The 21,542-nt window shown below is 45.5% G+C and overlaps 1 protein-coding gene across 1 annotated transcript; it reads left to right on the top strand.

Moving 5' to 3' along the window:
* The first annotated feature begins 383 nt into the window (after positions 1 to 383).
* On the top strand, positions 384 to 21,051 carry EIF4E1B (eukaryotic translation initiation factor 4E family member 1B). Its single transcript, XM_040344397.1, has 7 exons — positions 384 to 488; positions 4,017 to 4,120; positions 9,758 to 9,853; positions 15,482 to 15,545; positions 17,792 to 17,905; positions 19,057 to 19,196; positions 20,824 to 21,051. The coding sequence occupies exons 1-7, from the start codon at positions 471 to 473 to the stop codon at positions 20,936 to 20,938; spliced, it is 651 nt and encodes a 216-aa protein (XP_040200331.1). The 5' UTR covers positions 384 to 470; the 3' UTR covers positions 20,939 to 21,051.
* The last annotated feature ends 491 nt before the right edge of the window (positions 21,052 to 21,542 follow it).

The raw sequence follows: 21,542 nt of genomic DNA on the forward strand, positions 1-21,542 counted from the left end.
TGCCTCAGTGTGAAAGCCCTCAGGCTTTCACATTGAGAAGGCTGGGCAGGAGTTTTTCAGGCGGTATTTAGGCGCTATTTTTAGCGCTGTACCGCCTGAAAAACTCCTCATGTGAAAGGGGTCTTAATGATAGCAATAAACATGGCAAATAGAGATGGCAAATCTCCCTAATGGGGGCACAGACAGCAAAAAAAAGACTGACAGGCATTCTAATCGCTCTCCGCTCTATCAACAAATTAAAAAAAAAGGTTTGCCTTTCGTTATATTTCAGGTTTAGCAAGGACATAGCAAGAAAAACTGCTTGTGTGCACCTATGTGCTCATATGAATGCAATCCACACACAAAGTGAAAGACATGCACAGCCACAATATATGGACTGAAATAAAGTGCTCTGTTTCTTTAAGGTGTGCAGCTCATCATATAAATATGGACCAGATGGCGTGTTGTAGGATATCCCCTGTGATAACAAGATGGCTGCAGCTGAAGGAGTAAGTAATAATTGGTTTGTAAGGGAGAGAAAAAAAAAAAACCACACACAAGTCTGTATGATGTAATATAGAACTTGCGGCAATCTCACATGAACTAAGAAAAAAGCAGAAACCTTATCTTGTGTGAACCAACAGGTTGCATCGATATGTTTTTTTGGTGGCTTTTTTTTTTTTTGTATGACTGCAAGCCCTGGGGAACCAAATCTGTCTTCTTTTTTTTTTTTTTTTTTTTTTTTTTTCAATTTAACTCCTGAAAGCAAGGTAAAGTATACAAAAGGGAATATGCTGCGTAGGCCATGTTCACAAACTTAAACTGGATTTAAAGTGGTTTCATATAGGTTCTAAATCATCTTTGTGGGGGTTTTTTTATATTTATTTTGCTGACTGTTTTCTTGATTCAGGTGAGAATTTTTTTTATTTTAGTACATGATTTATTTTTGTCTCACAAATGATTGCTTTGGTTGTATACTACCAAATGCTCAGTTCACACCATGCAGTGTAATGTTTATGGCAGCTCATATATTTCAATGGGTTGCCTTGCACTCACAAAAGAAGTCTCTGCCTCCTCCTCCTCCTTCTTTTTTACACACACGTCCTTTTAAAGAAGTTAGGGGGTAAATCTCCTGGCATACAAGGAGTTAAGTAACATGGTGTGTATGCCATCGCCTGGAATGTTATCCTTTTTAGGCATGATAATGGTATATATTTTTAAACTGAAAAGCAAACCTTTATGATCTTGCAGCTTACCATCTCTTAGATGTGATCGCTGCATTGATTTTTGTTTTTAGGGTGTTTTGTTTGTGTTTTTTTTATTTTTTTATCTGGTGATCTAGCCCAATGTTTCTCAACTTCAGTCCTCAAGGCGTCCCAACAGGTCATGTTTTCAGGCGTTCCATTTTTGCACAGGTGATATGATTAGTTTCACTGCCTTAGTAATTACCACAGCTGTTTCATCTGAGGGAAATCCTGAAAACATGACCTATTGGGGCGCCTTGACGACGGAAGTTGAGAAACACTGATCTAGCCAGTAAGTCTGTATGAGATTAAATTTAACACTAACTAGTTGCTTACAGCCGTTCTTTATGTAAAACCTTTATCCCTTAAGGGCTGTAACTGATTTATAAAGTATTAGTTGGAGTTTGGCTTTAATTTGTTAGCGTATCTAAATCTGCTAGTGCCTCTAACACTGACAATGCTGCTGTCCAAAGGTGCTTCTTCATCCACAGTTGAAGTACAGAAGGTACGTTACTGACCAGATATTGCCAGGTGAAAATGGGGGGGGGGGGGCTAAAAAAGCAAATGAATGCAGCCGCCACATCTAATGACTGGTAAACTGCAAGATATTAACGTTTTGGGTTTAATACTGCTTTAAAAAGTCAGTTTAAAATTCTTTAAATGGATAGCTTTTACTAAAATCATCATGATTGCTTGCCTAGAATTGAGATTTAAAAACAATATATCGCACATTTTCCCATTCATTTAGGCTGGGTTCACACTGTGCGGCTCGCAGAAGGGAGTCTGGCGCGTCCCCGTTCAGTTTTAGGTTTAAATTTATTATTCAACCTGAAACTAAGCCAAAGACTCTCCTGCAGTGCGCTCCACGACTGCCCCGCAGATGTGTGGACCGGCTTTATTGAGAGCCGGTCACAATCTCCTGTCATGTGAATTGGATGCGGGGAAACTCATATCTAACGTGCAATAGTGTGAACCCAACCTTAGCCCAAGTTCACACTGGGCTGCGGGAATGAAGCTGAACTTGCACAATTTCACTCCTGCATGTCAGTCCTGATTAAAGCTGCGATTTGAGACATCTGTGCAGTTTCTGCACAGATGTCAATCGCAGGCCGAAATCGCAAAAAATAGTACAGAAACTACCTTTTTGAAATCGGTGCAGCGCCGCCGACATGTCAAATCGCACCAGTGTGAGCCAGGGCTATAGGTGGAAAAGGTCTGAAATCATTTATCGTGGTCTCGTAATTTTTTATTTTTTACACTGATGAAACCTGACACTTTAACAGGGGGTGTGTAGACTCTTTAGGCAGGGCTAAGGGGGCATCTGCCCTGGGCCCTGTCATTGTTGTGGGGTCCAAAGCAGCTGTCTCATACTTGCCAACTATCCCAGTTTAAAAATCCCTTGTCCCTTGAAGTTTTAGTCCTGTGCTGTCTCCTGATATATCGGTGTGAAGTGCTGGTACTAATGCTGCCCAGCTGTGCCCTATTGTGTACAGATGACTCGTCTGCAGACTGTGTTTATATGTAAATGGTGGCAGGATTCAAATGTAAATAGCTGAGGCCAGCAGCACCTCTGCAGTGAAGAGGTGATGTGCTGTAACCTCTAGCAACCAGTCAATGAGCAGTATTACTGTACAGTAATCTCTAGCGACCAATAAACAAGAATAAATCGTGCTATAACCTCTAGCAACCAGTCAGTAAATGGTGAATGATATGCTGTAACCGCTGGCAACCAATTGCAATCACTGCCTGATCTGATACAGAAAACTGATTTTTAAAGGGGTTGTAAAGGTAAAAAAAAAATCCCTAAATAGCTTCCTTTACCTTGGTGCAGTCCTCCTTCACTTACCTCATCCTTAGATTTTTGCTTTTTAAATGTCCTTATTTCTTCTGAGAAATCCTCACTTCCTGTTTTTTTTTTCTGTCTGTAACTACACACAGTAATGCGTGTCGGGACGCTCTCTACTTTGCAGATAAAGGAGCTGTGTGTTAGTGGGCCTCCTGACACTCCTGCTCGCCCCCTTCTCACCTCAAGAGGCTTTCTCCACACCAGGGAGAGAGCCTCACATTACTGTGTGTAGTTACAGACAGAAGAACAGGAAGTGAGCATTTTTCATAAGAAATAAGGACATTTAAAAGCAAAATCGAAGGATGAGGCAAGTGAAGGAGGACTATACTAAGGTAAAGGAAGCTAGTTAGGGACTTTTTTTTTTTTTTTTTTATTACCTTTACAACCCCTTAAGTCTAGCTGATTTTTATTGTATGTGTCAGAGCAGGTGGAGAGCAAAATTGCATGTGGGGGCCCCAAGAACTTTTTGCCCAGGGTTCAATGAACATTTAAGACGGCCCTGCTGAACATACGTTTTTATGGAGGGGGAGGAAAAGAACAGTACTGGCTGAAACTCTTTACAGGGGCAACAATGCCAATACTGAAGGTTTTCTAAGCTGCCCAAGTGACTGCTCCCCCCAAGAGCATGTTGTGCACAGGACACATAACTATAAAAAAAATTGTGGCTGGAGGGTGGAACAGTCCCATGTCTATCTATTGTGTGTTGGAATGTCTGGATGTAAAGCTGCCATAGGCACATGTAACCTGAACATTTTTAAACTGCACCTGTGCTTTGTTTTACTCAAAACAAAGGCTGATAAGCTAAGACTAGCTTGGAAATGATATGCAGCCTTATGTTCCTATCCAGTGATTATACATTTCAAAACCTAAGCAAACTGTTCTGTGTTCATTGAACTTGGGTCTTGTAGTTGTATATATGTCTTGGTAAGCAATTTCCTCTTCTTTAGTCAACGTTAAAAGGTCTTCCCAGAAGAGACAATGAAAAAAGGAGAAAGAAAAAGGACGTGGTTATTGCTACAGAGAATGTGGAGAAACATCCTCTCCAAAGCAGGTACACATCTTCCCTAAAAGTGAATTTACAAAGTTGGTCATCTAATAGGCACTAATAGAAACCTGGCATCATGAGTCGCTCAAAGAGTCCTTGGAACAATGTACTGTGGATCTTGGGGACTTCAGATAAGTTGTGTTCTGCAGATTGTTTCACGGAATTGAGCAATCCTATATCTTTTTGACTACTGAAAAAGCATATGCATAAAATCTCGCAGCAAAAAAAGTGCCCAACAATGACACTGAGCACTAGAGTGCCACTTTGCCCAGCATCTGTGCCGGATTATCTTAATATATCATATAATCCACCACCTCTTTCTGATAACTTTCTCTAACTTTTATAATGCGCATTTAGGGTGCAGTTTACTAAACCTACTATACTGGATGGTAAAATCCCATCTTCCACACCACTGCCCTTTCCTATCCATCCTTGCCATTTTCCTGACCCTGAATTGGGATCATCTGCCTGCCTATTTCTGCTGTTCCTGTGCACTCCACTACTTAACGTGATTGTAAATGATCACCTTGTAAAACAAGCCATTCAGTTTTTTGTTTGTTTTGGCTTTCAGGTTAAAGCCAAGGACAAGACGCAGCCGCCTAGAAAAAAAATGTGCCGTATGTGGGACCAAGTTTGGGGCCAATTGGGAAAAACCACTATGTTCCGAGTGTGTCAGCAGTCTAGTAAAAGATGATTCAGTGACAGCTTGTCATAAGATACTATCATCTGTGAAAGACGAGTTTGCATCCACATTCCAGTCTTTTAAGGGATGGGATACAGGGCCCCTCTTCTTCCCTATCTAGAGCAGCTAGTATTCCTTCCTTGCCACAGAGGCAAGAAGAGGAAGAAGATGGGGGGGGGGGGGGATTCCCAGATCAGTGGCCTCCTCTCAAGCGGGTTCAGCATCCGATTCAGAGGGGGAGGAAGATTCCTTCAGGGTGTCCAGATATAAATGATCTCTGGATGATGTGGGGGATCTACTAGAAGCAATTTATGACTCGCTAGAGATCTGTGAGGAACAGGTTCAACTCTCTAAGCACGACCTGATGTACCAGGGGGTTTAGTGCAAGTAGGACCAGGGTTTTTCCCATTCACAAATCATTGATTGAATCGATTCTTCTGGAGTGGGAACAGCCGGAAAAGAGACATTTCTTTTCAGGTAGCCTCAAGATGAGATTTCCGTTTGAGGCGAATGCGACTCACCCCTGGAATAAAGTTTCCCAAATTGGATGCTCCCTTAGCCAAAGTCTCAAAGAAAACGCACTTGGCCTTTGATCTAGGGTCTCTTAAAGATCCTATGGATAAGAGAGGGGACTTGCTGCTAAAGAGAGCTTGGGATGCCTCTTCTATAGGTTTGAAACCAGCTCTTGCAGCGACCTGTGTGGCCAGAAATTTAGACTACACAACTACAGGCTCACATATCGGCTGGCACTCCTAGACAGGAACTTTTAAAATTGTTCCCTCTAATATTTAAAGCAGTCGGGTTTCTGGCAGACGCTTCACAGGAATCCATAAAATTGGCAGCCAGGTCAGCTGCTCTGGTGAATGCTGCTAGAAGGGCTGTGTGGCTAAAAACCTGGACAGGTGACGCCGCCTCACAACTAAAACTTTGCGGGTTACCATTTTTCAGGTGACCACCTGTTTGGACCCGGCCTCCAGGAGGCACTTGGAAGGACACAGTCGAAGGAGGGTCAACCCAAAAAACGTCTTATTTAATCCGCCTCCAACCATCCCAAAACCTCAGTGACTCTTGCAACAAACGGTTCAGGATGGAGTCGATCTTTACTGTATCAAAGCTACTGTTCCCAGGTTGTCACATGGCTACTCTAGATTTCAGGAATGCCTATTTACACATTCCAATTCATCCAGAATTTCAAAAATAGCTCAGGTTGGCAGTCTGAGTAAATTCAGAGATACTGCACTTCCAGTTCCAAGCTCTTCCTTTTGGTCTGTCCTCATCGCCAATAATTTTCACAAAAGTTCTGGCAGAAGCCCTAGCCCCGTTAAGAGTCAGGGCTATTACGGTAATTCCATATTTGGACGACCTCCTGTTTGTGGCCAACTTAGCTCAACAACTGGAGAAAGACTTGCGGGAGGCACAGTTTCCTCTCTTCTCTTGGGTGGCTAATCAACAAGGACACATCCCAATTGATCCCATCTCAGGAAGTCCTGTATCTGGGGTACAAGATTTCTTCAGTGGAGAGGAAGATCTTTCTCCCCAAGGAAAAAATTACAAAAGTGGATCAGGCAGTAAACCAGCTGCAATCCAATCAGGTAGCCACGATCAGAGAGGTAATGAGGGTGCTGGGTCTGATGACAGCTTGTTTCCCAGCGGTACCTTGGGCGAGGTTCCATCAGCATCCTTTACAGGGTATTGTGCTCCGTTATTGGAGCGGCAGGAGACAGGATCTAGACCTCCAGATGCCCCTTTCATCCAGGGTCAAGCTCCACGCAAGGATAGGACAGCATCTGCAGGTTCGGACAGACAATGTGGCAGCTGTCGCATATCTGAACAAGCAAGGGGGGACCAGAAGTCCTGCTCTGCAAAGCATAGCCAACAAGATCCTGTCCTGGGCAGAGGTGAACCTGTCCTCTGTCAGCCGTCCATCTAAAGGGCTCACAAAACTCGCTGGCAGATTTCCTGAGTCGTCAGCGTGTAAGGCAGGACGAGTGGGCTCTCAACGAAGAGGTGTTCGGGGAGATTGTGCAAAAATGGGGACAGCCGGAGGTGGACCTCTTCGCCTCAGAGAAGAACAAGAAGGTAGCTCCGTTTTTCTCAGTTCATCCATGGGATCAGGCCAGAGGGATAGACACGTTCGCCAGCCCTTGTCAAAAGTTTTTGACAGAAACAACGGACCTCATCTTGATAACACCTTTTTGGCCAAGGAGACCTTGGTTTGCCAGTCTAAAGAGATTGCCCAATCTTCCACCGCTACATCTTCTGATCAGGAAGGATTTGATTTCTCAGGGCCCTATCCTGCATCCTCCGATAGAGAAGCTGGGTTTAACAGCCTGGTATCTGAGGAACAGCTGCTGAAGTCTCAAGGCTTTTCAGATAGTGATAAACTTTTTCGGAGTACCGTAAGCCAGTAACCAAGGCAATTTATGCCAAGATTTGAAAAAAAAATTATTCTTGGTTGGCGGAGCAGGAGCTTGATCATCTGGGGATTCCAGCTATCCTGGATTTTCTGTAGGCAGGGGTAGAGTTGGGCCTTTCTCCTAGTACTCTAAAGGTACAAGTGGCAGCATTAAGTGTGGGGTGTTTTTTTATTTTTTTTTCCCTTCAGACCTCGCTGCAGCAGAATCAATTTTTTTAAAACTTTTTCAAGGCCCTGGTAAGGTCTATGCCAGTGAGGGTGACGACCTGTCCCACTTGGGATCTCCTTTGTTCTCAAAGCCGGGTAGCCCCTTTGAACCCTTGGAGGAATCTTTCCTAAAATGGGTAGTCCTAAAAAACGTTTTTCTGGTCGCTATCACATCAGCCAGATGGGTGAGTGATTTGCAAGCGCTTTCGATTAGGGAGCCATTTTTGTTGTTCGACATGGTCGTACTCAAGACAGACCCCAGTTTTCTCCCAAAGGTAGCGTCTACTTTTCATATGACGCAGGATATAGTCCTGCCGACTTTTAGTTCTACCTCAAACAGAGGAAGCAGATCTAAGTTTATTGGATGTTAAAAGGTGCCTTTTAGTTTATTTAGAAATTACCAGTAGCTTCAGAAAGTCAGAATCCCTTTTTGTTAATTTTGCAGGGGCCAAATCTTCCATTGCCGGATGGATTAAAATGGCAATTATAGAAGCTTATAAGTTGGAAGGGGTGCAAGCTCCATTAATCAGGGCAGTCTCTCTAGTTCATGGGCAGAGAGGGCCGGCACCTCTCCGGAGGACATCTGCAAGGCAGCGACATGGTCCAGTTACTCCACGTTTGCCAAACATTATTGTCTGGATCTATTGTCTGAGAAAGAACAGACATTTGGACGAAAGGTCCTCCAGGCAGTGATCCCGCTGTGACAAAGTAAGTTCCTTGCTTATCTCAGAGGCTGTCCTGGAAGACGAAAGGAGAAAACCGGAGTTGGACTTACCGGTAACTTTTTCTAGGAGTCTTCCAGGACAGCCTGGTTTCCAACCCGGTGTTTATATTAACTGGCGTAGGATGTGTGTACTGACATTTTGTTAGTATGTTATGTCTTTTCAGACCCTTCCAGGAGTTCTTGGTTAAACTGAAGAGGAGGCCTGGAGGACCGCCTTTTAACTGTTGGTATATGTTTCCTGTCCCGGAGGGAGGAGCCATAAATCTCAGGCTGTCCTCGAAGACTCCTAGAAAAAGAGTTACCGGTAAGTCTAATGCACACAATCATTTTTCGGGTTCTAAAAAATTAAGTTTTTGTTTTGTTAATGTCATTAAAAACGAACGTGTGTGGAGGTTCAGAGCATTTTTCGGGTTCTAAAAAATGGGCAAAAAAAAAATTCGAACATGCTCTATTTTTTAACGTTTTTAATGTTGTTTTTCGGATTCTAAAAAATGGTCGTATGTGGGCTTTTAACGACGTAAAAAATCTGCGCCTGATTATAAGCAAGTTATGAGATGGGATCGCTCGTTCTGGTAAAACTACCATTTGTAATGGAGTAAGCACATCATCACGCTGTAACAGACAGAAAAGCGCGAATCGTCTTTTACTAACACAAAATCAGCTAAAGCAGCCCCAAGGGTGTCACTATCCGCATGGAACTTCCCCTTTTTTTTCACGCTCGTGTGTAGGCATGGCCCGAAAACGTGTGTGAGGTGTGTGTTTTTTTTTTTGTTTTTTTTTAGAACCCGAAAAATGATCATGCGGCATAACTGGAGCTTCTGTTGCTGCAGATCTTTACATTGCTCACTATCTCCATTATGTAGTATTAAATTGCATCCCTGCAGGTAACAATGAACACTGTAAGGTTCTGAACAGAGAAGTGGTGATGTGGAGGAACTGCCATCGCATTCTGTGCCTTGTTTTTTCCATCAGTTTCTTACGGAGGACAATTGTACTCTTAACGATCAGGTCCTCTAAACCTCAAACAGGGATGGTCTAATGAGCAAATAGGGATTTCCTCTTGTGCTTAGCAACTCTGCCCACTGATTTATAGCCAACCCTGTGGATTTGTATTCATGCAGGGAAATGTTTGTTCACTGTGTAGAAAGTGATCTGAAATAAAAGAATACGTCTGCTGGCATGCCCGTGCAACCTTATTTTAGGGAAGGTAAAGGGTTATGACAAATGGCTCTCCCCCAAACAGGATATTGTGCAAAACCTGTAGGTAAATAAGAGAACCAGAGCCTTTGCCAAGTAGAAGCGTGGGATTGATAACAAAGTTGACAGTGCCTCCACCCAGGAACTCCCTTCCTGGGAAAGTTTGGCAGTAATACAAACCAGCCTTTCTCAACCAGTTTGCCGCCAGAGGTCTTCAGGTGTGCCGCAGGATCATGGGAGAGGAGGGCTGTCAGATGAGCCCAATTAACTATGGAGGCAAAGTCTTGCCTTTAACAAAATGGCCCCCTTCACCTAGAGGAACCGTGTAGAACAAGGTATGGTTAGACAGGAAAAACTGCAGGGATCCACAAGTAATACTGGTGAATAGTCCAATTAACTATATTTCTCTTTTGTTAGGTGGGCTCTTTGGTTCTTTAAAAATGTCAGAAGCCAGCCATGGCAGTGTAATTTACGTCTCGTGACAACATTCAACACGGTGGAAGACTTCTGGGCGTATGTATTAAAGCTCTGTAATCCATTTATAGGTTAAAGCATCCACTATTTAATTCTTTCGGAATCCATGTCCTCGTCCTCTTTTGAAACCATAATCATTTACAAAATGTATTTAAAAAATCAATTCGTATGCATTCCTATGTAGGGGCAAGGTGGCAAAACATGAGAGAAAAAAATCTGGTGGTCTTTGTGGCTAGTATGTGGTGCCAGTCTACAAATTTAAAGTGGTAGTAAATGTTGTTTTACCACTTGGGCTTCATGTACACAGGACATTTTTGCAACCTCTCCTGAACAATTTTACAGAAAGTAACCCACATTTTAAAATGTCCGTTTAGAAGCGTTTAAAAAAACGCCTATAAACGAAAAGTGGCTAAACAAGCATTTGGCGCTTGAAATGCCTCTAAACTCAGCGTCTGAACAATTTATTTTTTATTTTTTGCTTTCCAAAAAAAGCCTCAACTCAGCTGCCTATACACGACCCTGTGTACATGTACACATAAGATAACATTGAATGAGTTCGGAGGCAGTTGAAAAAAAAAAACGTCCAACTGCCCCTGAATGTTCGTGCAGCAGTGTACATGGGGCCTTGTACAGTACCTACAGCTTGCATGTATGTACTGTGACACTCTCTCTCCTAAACTTGCACTGTTAGGAGATATTGGAGTGCATGCAGCTGGTAAGGTCACGAGCACATGATCTCCGAAGGTCCGCTCCCACGCTTGCCTTGCAGGGAAATCTTGGTTCTGTCTGGGATGTCTCCAGCCGGTGGTCGCAGGACGGGTAAGTAGCAATCCCCTTGCCTTGGCTTGGCATGGTGGTGCAGCTGGTGCATTCCTGGGGAGGTCTATCGAGGGTCCGCCCTGCTTTCCTCTCTACCTTCCTCTCCCTCCTTTTCCGCATTCAGGGTGGTCGGCTGTGAGGTCCGCCTGGGGGGCTCCGTCCTGTGGCTGTTGTCGGGTGTGCTGTGTGGGCTTAGAGAGAGAGAGAGAGACTTGTAAAGCGCAACACATGCAAACTGAATCGCCTCTGGGCTTATTGTTGCCATGTGTGCGGGGGGGCCTGCCCGGGGGTCCTGGGTGTTTTACTGTTTTTCTGCACAGTTTCACGGCCGCCATTTTGCGGGCGTCTTTATTGCCATTCGGTGGCCATTTTCTTGTAGCCTGCATGCTGTTTTTTGCATGTCTGCGGCCATTTTGGAAGGGGTTTTTGCCTCTAGTGGCCAGAATAACGGCGCAAACGGCTCCAGCACACTTCCTAAGGGACGGGACGGCACAGCACGGACAGCGCTCTGGGCAGTTGGCAGCATCAGTACAGCCTGGTCGGGTGGTGAGTCCTCTGGGGGGGGTCCCCTGTTCTCTGCTGCGGCCGGGAGGGTGACCTGTGGGTCTTGCCTTGCAGTCCGAGGGCGGCAATTGGGTGGGTCAGCATGGCATCCGAACCGGAGGCTTCCCCCCCCCCCCCCCTAGACATGGCGGAGTTAACCCTTAGTGCCCCTATTCCTGCGGCCTCTATGGATGCTATGACGGCATTCCTTGAGGCGTTTGTTGCCAGGAATCGAAGCGGCGAGTGGCCAGGGGGGGGGGGTAAAGCGCCCCCTCCCCCGCCTTCTTCTGGGGATGTCTCTGACACGGAATCGGGCCCTCCTTTTGCGTCTGGCCCTGGTTCCATAATGTCAGAGGATGCAGGCGCTTGTTGGAGCTCTTATCGGTGCGGGATACTCAAAAACTTGAGGATTCGGCGGAGTCATCAGTGATGCCAGTCCCTTTTGGGTTCCGCAAGCCGGCCCGCACCGCAAAGGTGTTTCCTTGTGTTCCTTATCTGGCCAAATTTTTGTACAAGGAATGTGATCGGCCGCAGAAAGTTTTTTTTTTTTTTTTTTTTTTTTTCTCTGTTCCAAAATGCTTTGTGGTCCGTTACCCTTTTGTGGAGGACTTCCTAAAAAAAAGTGGACCTTTCCTCCGTCAGTGGACCCCCCTGTGTCCAGGCTGAACAAGGCGACCACGTTGCCTGTGGAAGGGGCTCCTGCTTTTATGGACCCCGCAGATAGAGCTGAGGCTGTGGCCCGCTCCATGTTCACAGTGGTGGGGTCGGCGGTGAGACCGGTCTTGGCCGGGGCTCTAGTGTCAGACACTTACTGAACGTGCAAAGTTGTTGCTTCAGGAGTTGGAGGTGCATAATGCCTCTGAGGACTGTGTGGCGCTGGCCGACCAGTTGGTCCAGGGCCTAAAATTTGTCTGAGTCGGCCCTGGATACGCTTCCCTTGCTCTCCAGGGCCTTCGCGGTAGTGTTACGCTGCCTTGTGTGGCTGAAGTGTTGGTCTGCGGACCAGTCTTCTAAAAAGGCCTTGGTGGACTTACCCTTTAAGGGTGAATGGCTTTTTGGGGGCGTCTCTGGATGACATCATAAAAGATGCCACGGGAGGCAAGAGTACTCTGCTCCCGCAATCGGGTAAAGGTAAGGAGCCTCGCCGTAAGCAGGGGCCCTCCTTTACCGCCCCCAATCGTTCTTTTCGTTCCGCCCGGTGCGGCAGATAAACATTTCCAGGGCGCTAAGGCACCCGCTGAAGGGCAGAAGCGCCCCTGGTTCCGCAAGCCCAACAAGCCTGCGGATAAGCCTGCTTCCGCATGAAGGTCTGCCCCCGCCAATCACAAATTCGCGGCTCGGTGGAGGTCTCTTCTTTCCGACCGGTGGGTTTGCGAAGTAGTTTCCTTGGGGTACAAGATAGCGTTTCTCTCTTGTCCGCCAAACAGATTTTTTTCCTTCCAATCTCCAGCTTCCTCTGGATACGTCGGGAGGCCCTGTCTGGGGCTGTTTTAGGATCTGCTGGTCAGGGGAGTGATTGTGCCGGTTCCTTTACTCGAACGGTTTCAGGGGTTTTACTCCACTCTGTTTGTAGTCCCCAAGAAGGAAGGGGTCTATCCAATCCTGCATCTCAAGGTGCAAAAGTTCAGGATGGAGTCGGTTCGCTCTGTAGTGGCGGCACTCCATCAGGGGTATTTTCTAGCGTCCTTGGATATCAAGGACGTGTACCTGCATATCCCCATATGTGCAAAGCACCAGAGATTTCTGCGCTTTGCGGTCGGAGAGGACCACTTTCAGTTTGTGGCCCTCCCTTTCGGCCTGGCCTCGGCACCACGGGTTTTCAATAAGGTGCTGGCTCCGATTCTGGCCCTGCTGTGGCAGCGCGGGATCGCTATTGTGGGATACCTGGGTGACCTTCTCCTGAGAGCTTCTTTAAGCTCAGAGTTAGAGGTGGATGTGTATCACCTGTCAGACCCTCCGGGAATTCGGTTGGCTGCTGAATGACCAAAAGTCGGTGTTGGTACCGTCTCAGCGTCTGGAATACCTGGGGTTGGTCCTGGATTCCTCGGAGGCGAGAGTTTTCCTTCCAACTCTCTGGTGCGTACGTTTTGTGCAGGGGGTTCGACATGTGGCCCCTCCTGTTCGTCCTCCACTGCCTCCATGGGACTTGAATTTAGTTCTCTCGGTGCTTCAAGAGTCTCTGAGGACATTCGGAAAATCCCTTTGACTCTTTCCCAGAAGGTGGTTTTTCTGGTGGCAATTACTTCGGTCAGACGGGTTTCTGAACTAGCGGCCTTGTCTTGCAAGGCTCCTTACTTGGTCATCCGCAGGGAGAAGGTGGTGGTGCTGCAGCCGTCATTCCTTCCTAAGGTTGTTTCAGCCTTTCACATTAATGAGGACATTGTTCTTCCATCCTTATGTCCTCGGCCGACGAACCTGAAGGAGGCCATGTTGCATTCCTTGGACGTGGTTCGAGCCCTTCAGGTGTACCTGTCTGCTACGGCTGTTCGTGTCGGTGACTGGTCCTAAGAAGAATCTGGCGGTCTCGTCGGCCACCATTTCTAGGTGGATCAGACAAGTCGTGCTTCAGGCCGATGCCCTAAAGGGGCGGGCACCCCCCTTCCTGGTTACGGCGCATTCGACCAGGGCGATTGGTGCCTCTTGGGCTTTCTGCCATCAAGCGTCTGTTTTACAGGTGTATAAGGCAGCGACCTGGTCGTCAGTCCACACCTTCTCAAAGTTTTACATGGTGGATGTGAGTGCATCTTCCGATGCCTCCTTTGGCCGCAAGGTTTTGCAGGCGGCTGTTTAAGGTTGAAGTTCCTCTGCTGAGGAACTCTGGTTTGTTTTGGGGTGAAGTTGGTTTACTGTGTTTTCCCACCCCTCGATGTTTTGACACTGCTTGGGGACGTCCCTAAGGTCCATGAATGGAAGAGAAAATAGGATTTTTGTACTCACCGTAAAATCCATTTCTCGGAGTTTGTGGATGGACACAGCACCCACCCCTCCTTTGTACTGCTTGTTTACGAACTGAGGCTGCATGATGCAGAGAGGGATGTACCCGGGGGATCCGCCCCCTGGGAGGTACTGTACTGTGTGGAGTGTTTTAACACTTAACATGCTGTTTTTCTGCCTAGTCAATCTCCTAAAAGGGAGGATAATACCCTAAGGTCAATTGCTGCTGTGTCCTTCCATGAACTCAGAGAAATGGATTTTACGGTGAGTACAAAAAAAAAAAAAAAAAATATATATATATTTTTTTTTTATATACTCGAGCATAAGCCGAGGCACCTAATTTTACCACAAAAAAAATGGGAAAACGTATTGACTCACGTATAAGCCTAGGGTGTCCATCTGCATGCCTCACTGTGCCCATGCTTTAAAAAATTAGGCCCCCCAGACAACAAACTTTGCACACTTGTAGAGAAGAGGGGCTACACGTGTGCCAAGTTTTGGGTACAGGGGACCTACGACCAGCCGGTACTGGGTCCCCAAATTCATCGGAGAAATTACTGTTTAACATTAGAGTCTATGGAAGGGGTGCCCGGCTTTGAAAAATCCGTGCTTCCCGGCCATAGGTTACCCGGACACTTGTAGAGGTAGAATGGGGCAGAGTGTGCCAAGTTTGGGATCCAGAGGACCTATGGCCGGCCGGTACCAGGTTTCCAAAGTCTGGGAGATCGGGAGCAAAAAGGTGACTCGAGTTTTAGCCGAGGGGGGGCATTTTGAGCACAAAAAAATTTGCTGAAAAACTCAGCTTGTACCCGAGTGTATATACGGTATTTTGGAATTAAATGGCATTTCTAATAAGTTAATCACAATAGTCCCCCTTTACATCAGAGTCCAGAGTTTCCCTTTTACTTCTGAACTTGCAGAGTTCCCTTACACTGTAAGGGGGGGACTCTGCAGACTCTATAAGGGATGCTCTGAGAACCCTGATTTACCTTTTGTGTACTCGGAGGCAGGGGAGAGAGAAGGGGGTAGACTTCCATCACAAACCTGGATGGATGGTGAGCTTACTCACCCCTTGGCAGTTGGCACCTCTCATCCAGATGTAGCTGAGGCTGCTGGAGTGTGTGGGCAGACAGAGCGGTAGGGGTGGGATGAAGAGGAGCAGTTCAAGCCATTTATCCTCCCCAATCTGTGTGGGGAGGGTTAATTGTTGGTGCTGGCTTTGGGTAGGGGGGGGGGTTCTAGAGGTTCTGCGCTGCAAGAAAATGTGCTTCCAAAAGAACAAAATGTTTCTACGAATCTTAGTAATTTTTTATTTCTTTTTTTTATCTTATTTTTTTTTAATATATATAATATACTGATTATTTCCCTTAGACTCTACACACATGTCCAGCTAGCGAGCAAGCTGTCCTCTGGATGCGACTACTCAATATTTAAGGTGAGAGCGTAAAGCCAAGCATGCAGTGTATGAACATTTCATGAGAGAACTGGGCTCGGGGTTGACATTATTATATTTTTGACTGCAGTATTGCAGGGAGAATGATGGAATGACCGAGGGACATCTTCCGTTTCCAGTCTCACTGTCCATTCTTTTTCTCTCATGACATGTTGCATTAAAGTGGTTGTAAACCCTTGCATATACCCAGTGAAGTCACTGGTCTGGTGACTTTAGATGTTTCGAATTTTCTTGAGTTCCACATTTAGATGAAGCCGAGAACCAGGCTTCAAGGAGTAAGCCGTGAAATTATCAGCCATTACCTGTACACTGGATGCCAACAGACAAGCTGGACTTCAATGCACTGCTGACTTCCATCAGCAGAAGGGGGATTATTGTGGGCCTCCTGTTATTTAATGAACTACCGCTCCCAGAGGAGGCTGAGGCAGGGGAGGAAAGAGAAGCAGTATCTTCCTGGGCTGTTTGAAATGTGTGTGGTGGGTGGGAGGCTTGATAAAACACCCCAGAAATGTGACTGTGAGACCACAGGGGGGAGAGAGCATCAGAGAGCATGGGGATATGACCCTGTGCTGCTCCCATGCTAAAGAGTAATGTCAGGTGAACCAAGGTCTAGAGCCAAACTGAAGTGATGCATAGGATTCCCCTAAACAGTGAAACTTCTGAGCGGAGTCACCACTGGCTCTGGTGAGAGGGCCTTGTGGCCAGGACCTATTGCCTAGAGAGACTGAATTCCCCCCCCCCCCCCCAGGAACTGACTACACGGCTGCCCTGTAGCCCATTACTACCTGCAAGCCTTATCGTGACTGTTCTCATGTGCACTAACAGTACAACTGGGCCCCAGCATTAGCCGACTGATGGCTCAGGACTAAAGCCTGCCCATTTACAGTTGTGACACTGACCTTTTGCTAGTGCTTAGCTCGGGGGTACCCCCCAAGGGATGCCACATGGGACCTGGCTATTCTCTTTGCCACCCAAGCAGTTGCAAAATCCTTGTTCGTAACTACTGATCTTACTAATTTATGTGTTCATTTCAGTCTAGTGATACAGACCTCCCCTGGGCACAATGATTCTACTATATAGCGGTCTGTCAAAACCCAGTTTTGTTTATGCTCAAACCACTATTTACTCTAACCTATACTAATACATTGGGATCCTTTTAGGCTGGGTTCCCACCGCTGCATGGAGCGGCTCACAGCAGGGGTCCGGTGCATCTTTGTTCACTGCTTCAGGTTCGATTTCAGGCTGCATTTTTGGCTGAATTCGTACCTGAAATGGACCAGAAGACACACCGGACTCTTGTGCAATTCATAACAGAGCCACTCTGGAGATGTGTGAACTGGCTCCATAGAGAGCCAGTCACAATCTCCTGACATGGGAATTGGATGCAGAGAAACTCTCTTCCAATTTGCAATAGTGTGAACCCTGTCTGACTGCTAAAGGGCCTCCCTTTTTAATTTCCATTTCCTAGTATTGGTTTACCACAAGTTGAAAGTATCTATGCTTGTGACTGCAGTGATTTTCCATTCAACCAGGTGTCCAGACGGTGTTTGGAGTGCAGAACAAATAATTCAAGTTACCAAGCAGCTCCATTAGGTAGACTTTTATTAGATATAACTAAAAAAGGTGTGCAGGGGAGACTGTTGTGATTTGACTGGCATTAGGCTATGGAATTTTATGTGGCAACAGGCAGACTAAATTTCACACAACTTGAGTGGCTCGATGTCGCACTTGCAGTCAATTAGAATTCCTGTCTTGTTAACATCTCCCAGTAAGTATGTCGGCGACAACTGGAAAATGTGGGATTTGCCCGTACTTTGGAGAAATATCTTGTATTATCAGACAGGAAGTGGGTACAATTTAATGTAAACAAGGACACAAAAGACAAAAGAAAATGGATCTAAATGCCTACCTAAAAAATGTTGGGCGTTGGCTTACCAGCCCTCAGGAAAATGCCTGTTTGGGCAAGCCAAATAGATGTTCTGCGGGGATGTGCTTGCCCGGAGCAAGTATTGGGATTTGGGATCCATTCACATTTTGTGTGCTCCTTTTCGCATGTTTAGTGTGCCCTTCATTTTAATGGGGACCCCCAACTTGTGTCGCAAAACCACAAAATTTACAGAGTATGTGTGAAGTGGGAGTGTTAACTTTTATGTGCTAAACTAAAAACAGAATGTTAATAATTTGACTATTGTGACAGCCATTGCTGTTAAGTGTAATTTCATGTGCAGGATGGCATTGAACCCATGTGGGAAGACAGTAGGAACAAAAGAGGGGGGAGATGGCTCATCACTCTGTCCAAGCAGCAAAGACACAGTGACTTGGACACCCTTTGGCTGGAGACGGTAAGTGTGTGAATGTACTGTAAAGTTTCATGTCTTGTTTGTAGAGTCCAGTAGCCATTGAACGCAAATGAATGGATCCAATGTTGGCGCTTTTATAGTCTTCAGTATTAGAGGGGTGTGGTAACTGGATTTTTTTTGTGTAAGTCTTTTTTTGGGAAAGTCTAATGGGAGTGGTTTCATAATTGTCAACCAGCTGCAGCACCTGCATCCCTTTAGACCAGATTTTTCTATTGGATTATATATATATATATATATATATATATATATATATATTATTTTTTTTTGGGGATGCCTGAAATTTGACTTGGGCAGATTTCTGGGAAAATCAGTGAGCCAATCACACAAGCAGGACATGTTTCTGGGGGGCGTTCTGTCTACATCCGGTGTACAGAACACCTCCAGGTAGCCATATTGCATTGCACTTTTTTAGAAAATTTCAGAGCTGCAGATTGAAGGTTATTAAAAATTACCTTTTCAATTACAATATGACTTGTGCAATAATTGTATACGCTATTTTTTTTTTCTATGTTTGCCATCGCCCCCCCACAACAGTGGAGTTGCCCTTTAAGCCTAGTACACATCGTGTGTGTGTGTGTGTGTGTCAGCAGGGCTGAAAGAAAAAAAACCTGACCGCTATCTGATGTTGGTACAGCGATCTCACCTGCTGTGCCATTATGTTCGAATGAGGACAATGCCCCCCTGCTGCCTGAGCACTCCCGTCAGCGCTTTTAGCCATTAGTGGAGAACGCTGATCGGAAGCCGGTTGGCAGACCTTTTTCGTTCATGCCCCTTCAACAGTTGGTCATGTGCGTGTTCTTGCTATCTATATGTTTAGATGTTTTGGCATCCCCATAGTGCTAATAAAATGACTGTATTCTGGAAATCAAATCTGCTTTGTGCGTTGATATGATTTTTTTGCACTAAATGGAAGGCAAGACCAACTCTGTTGTGATTGTTCATAAACTGTTCAGTGCTTTTCTATAGGATTCAATGAACTTCATATGCATTTGAACTCTGATTTCTGTAAGAAGTTCTATACAAAACCTGCACAGCAGCTTTCCCATGTACACCAAATGTTCTTTATAGAAAGCTTTTCAGATTTATTGCTTGCTTGCTATCTAAAAAAAAAATTACCGTTTTTTTTTTCTCAGCTGCTGTGTCTAATTGGTGAAGCTTTTGATGAACACAGTGAGGAGGTCTGTGGAGCTGTAATTAACATTCGTGCAAAAGGTGACAAAATAGCGCTCTGGACCAGAGAGACTGAAAACAGAGAGGCTGTCACTCACATTGGGTAAGTCCTAGCTCCGTAATCATTATTTTAGATCAAATATTTAGAATTAAGCCTGGTTCACACTGATGCAGTGCAGAATCCTGTGTGGTTTCCACACTGCATCAAAATCGAACCTAGTTTTATATGAACCCGCTGCAGGTGTGTATTAGCAGTTCACAAAACACAGTGGTGTAGATTCACGAACGGGCGCGCAATGTTACGGCGGCACAGCGTATCGTATTTACGCTACGCCGCCGTAACTTACAGGAGCAAGTGCTGTATTCACAAAGCACTTGCTCCGTAAGTCGCGGTGGCGTAGGGTAAAAGGGGCCGGCGTAAGCGCGCGTAATTCAAATGTGGCAGGGGGGCGTGTTTTATTTAAATTAAGGATGACCTGACGGCATGCGCCATCCGTGTACATATCCCAGTGTGCATTGCTTCCAAGTACGGCGTAACAACGTATTGGTTTCGACGTGAACGTAAGTTACGTCCAGCCCTATTCGCGAACGACTTACGCAAACAAAGTAAATAATTCAAATTTCGAAGCGGGAACGACGTCCATACTTAACATTGGCTGCGCCTCCTAATAGCAGGAGCAGCCTTGCGCAGAAAAAACCTTTACGCAAACGACGTAAAAAACTACCACCGGGCGCACGTACGTTTGTGAATCGGCGTATCTAGGAAATTAGCATATTCTACGCCGACAACGGAAGCGCCCCTAGCGGCCAAAGTTATATTGCACACAATTCTACGCCGCCGCAATCAAGTTACGTCGGTGGAGGAAGCCTATTTTTTCAGCGTAACTGCCTTTGAGAATCGGCGTAACGATACGCGGGCGCGGATTTCAAATTACGGCGGCGTATGTGAATCTACCCCAGTGCAACTTGCAGATTTGGATGGCATGGTCGTGAATAGCTGTGGTGAAACTACAAATCCCTGGAGGAGACCCCCACACTTTTTTAGGCTTAAGGCCTCACAAAGGTGTGTGTGTGTGTGTGTGTGTGTGTGTGTGTGTGTGTGTGTGTGTGTGTGTGTTTCACATCTAACTTGACTGCAATATTCCAAAGCCTAAAACGTATTTTCTTTTCTTTTATGTATTACTTGCATTTAGGTAAAAATATATATTTGGGTAGGAGCATGGGGGGGCGCTCTAGTCACTAGATCCAGTGTTGCAGTCGTCTGTAGCGGCTATCGCCACACTTTCAGGCTTTGAGGTTTTCTGACTTTGCTACTCTCCTTGGGGCACTCAAAGGTGTCCCTGGTCGTTTTTTTTTTTTTTTTTTTTTTATAATCCTATAGTGTATACTATGAAAATAATTAAAATTGTCGCTAAAGTTTTCGGGTTTGAATTGAAGAAAAGGTGACCCTTGTCGGTCCCATTAACTACTAAATTGTAGCTGGTTGGTTACACCACTGTGAGAGGGTAGGGAGGCAAATAAAACTTCACTTCTGGATAAGGATACATGGGGCTCACCAGAGGGATCCTGCCGATGGCCAGTCTCCCACTGCTTCTTCTTTATCCTCTGGTCTAATTAAACAAATGTGCAGATTATGTATGACTGAGTTCATAGTGGGAAATGAGATCTGATCAAATGACCTAAAATGCTACAGTTTTTAATTACAGTAATGTGTGTTTTTTTTCCTTCAGCCGTGTTTATAAGGAGAGACTAGGCCTGTCTTCCAAGGCAGTCATTGGTTATCAAGCACATGCAGATACAGCCACAAAGAGCAGTTCCCTTACCAAGAACAAGTTTGTGGTGTGAAGACTCATCGTACAAATCTCAATTGTATGTTGTGCACAGATTTTCATTTTTGTTGTTGACAAAAAGAGCTTTAATTTATGTTCCTTGAGCAAATAAAAATGCAAAAAACAAAACCTCTGGGTACTTTTTTTTTTTTTTGTCTAGTTTTTGCAGTATGGTTAAAAAAAAGAAAACTTTGATAACCTAATTCTTGAGATCCTGCTTGCGCTTTGGACTACTAGTGACATGGAGCAGGTTGGCGTGCTCGGACTGCACCACTGCCTGCCCCCCACATGCAGAGGCTCCCTACAAAGCCATGAGTTTAGTTGTTCATTGTCAGCAGCAGCACCTGCATACTGTAGGTGTAATGTGCCTAGCAGCCTGGTCCAATCTCAGATACAATGGTCACCTGAAGCCCTCCTAAGCTCCACCTTGGCTCTGTTTCCCAACTATTGTCACAATAGCGGTGTTCTACCCACATATCGTCAATATTGCTAATGTTCTGCCACACTTTAGAACAGGGGTGTCAAACTCGATTTCATCATGGGCCGCATCAGCATTATGATTGTCCTTAAAAGGGTCGGTTGTATCTGTAAGATTAGATGTCGAGAGCCACCCCACCATC

Source organism: Rana temporaria, chromosome 3, assembly GCF_905171775.1.
Source record: "Rana temporaria chromosome 3, aRanTem1.1, whole genome shotgun sequence".
Classification (NCBI taxonomy): domain Eukaryota; kingdom Metazoa; phylum Chordata; class Amphibia; order Anura; family Ranidae; genus Rana; species Rana temporaria.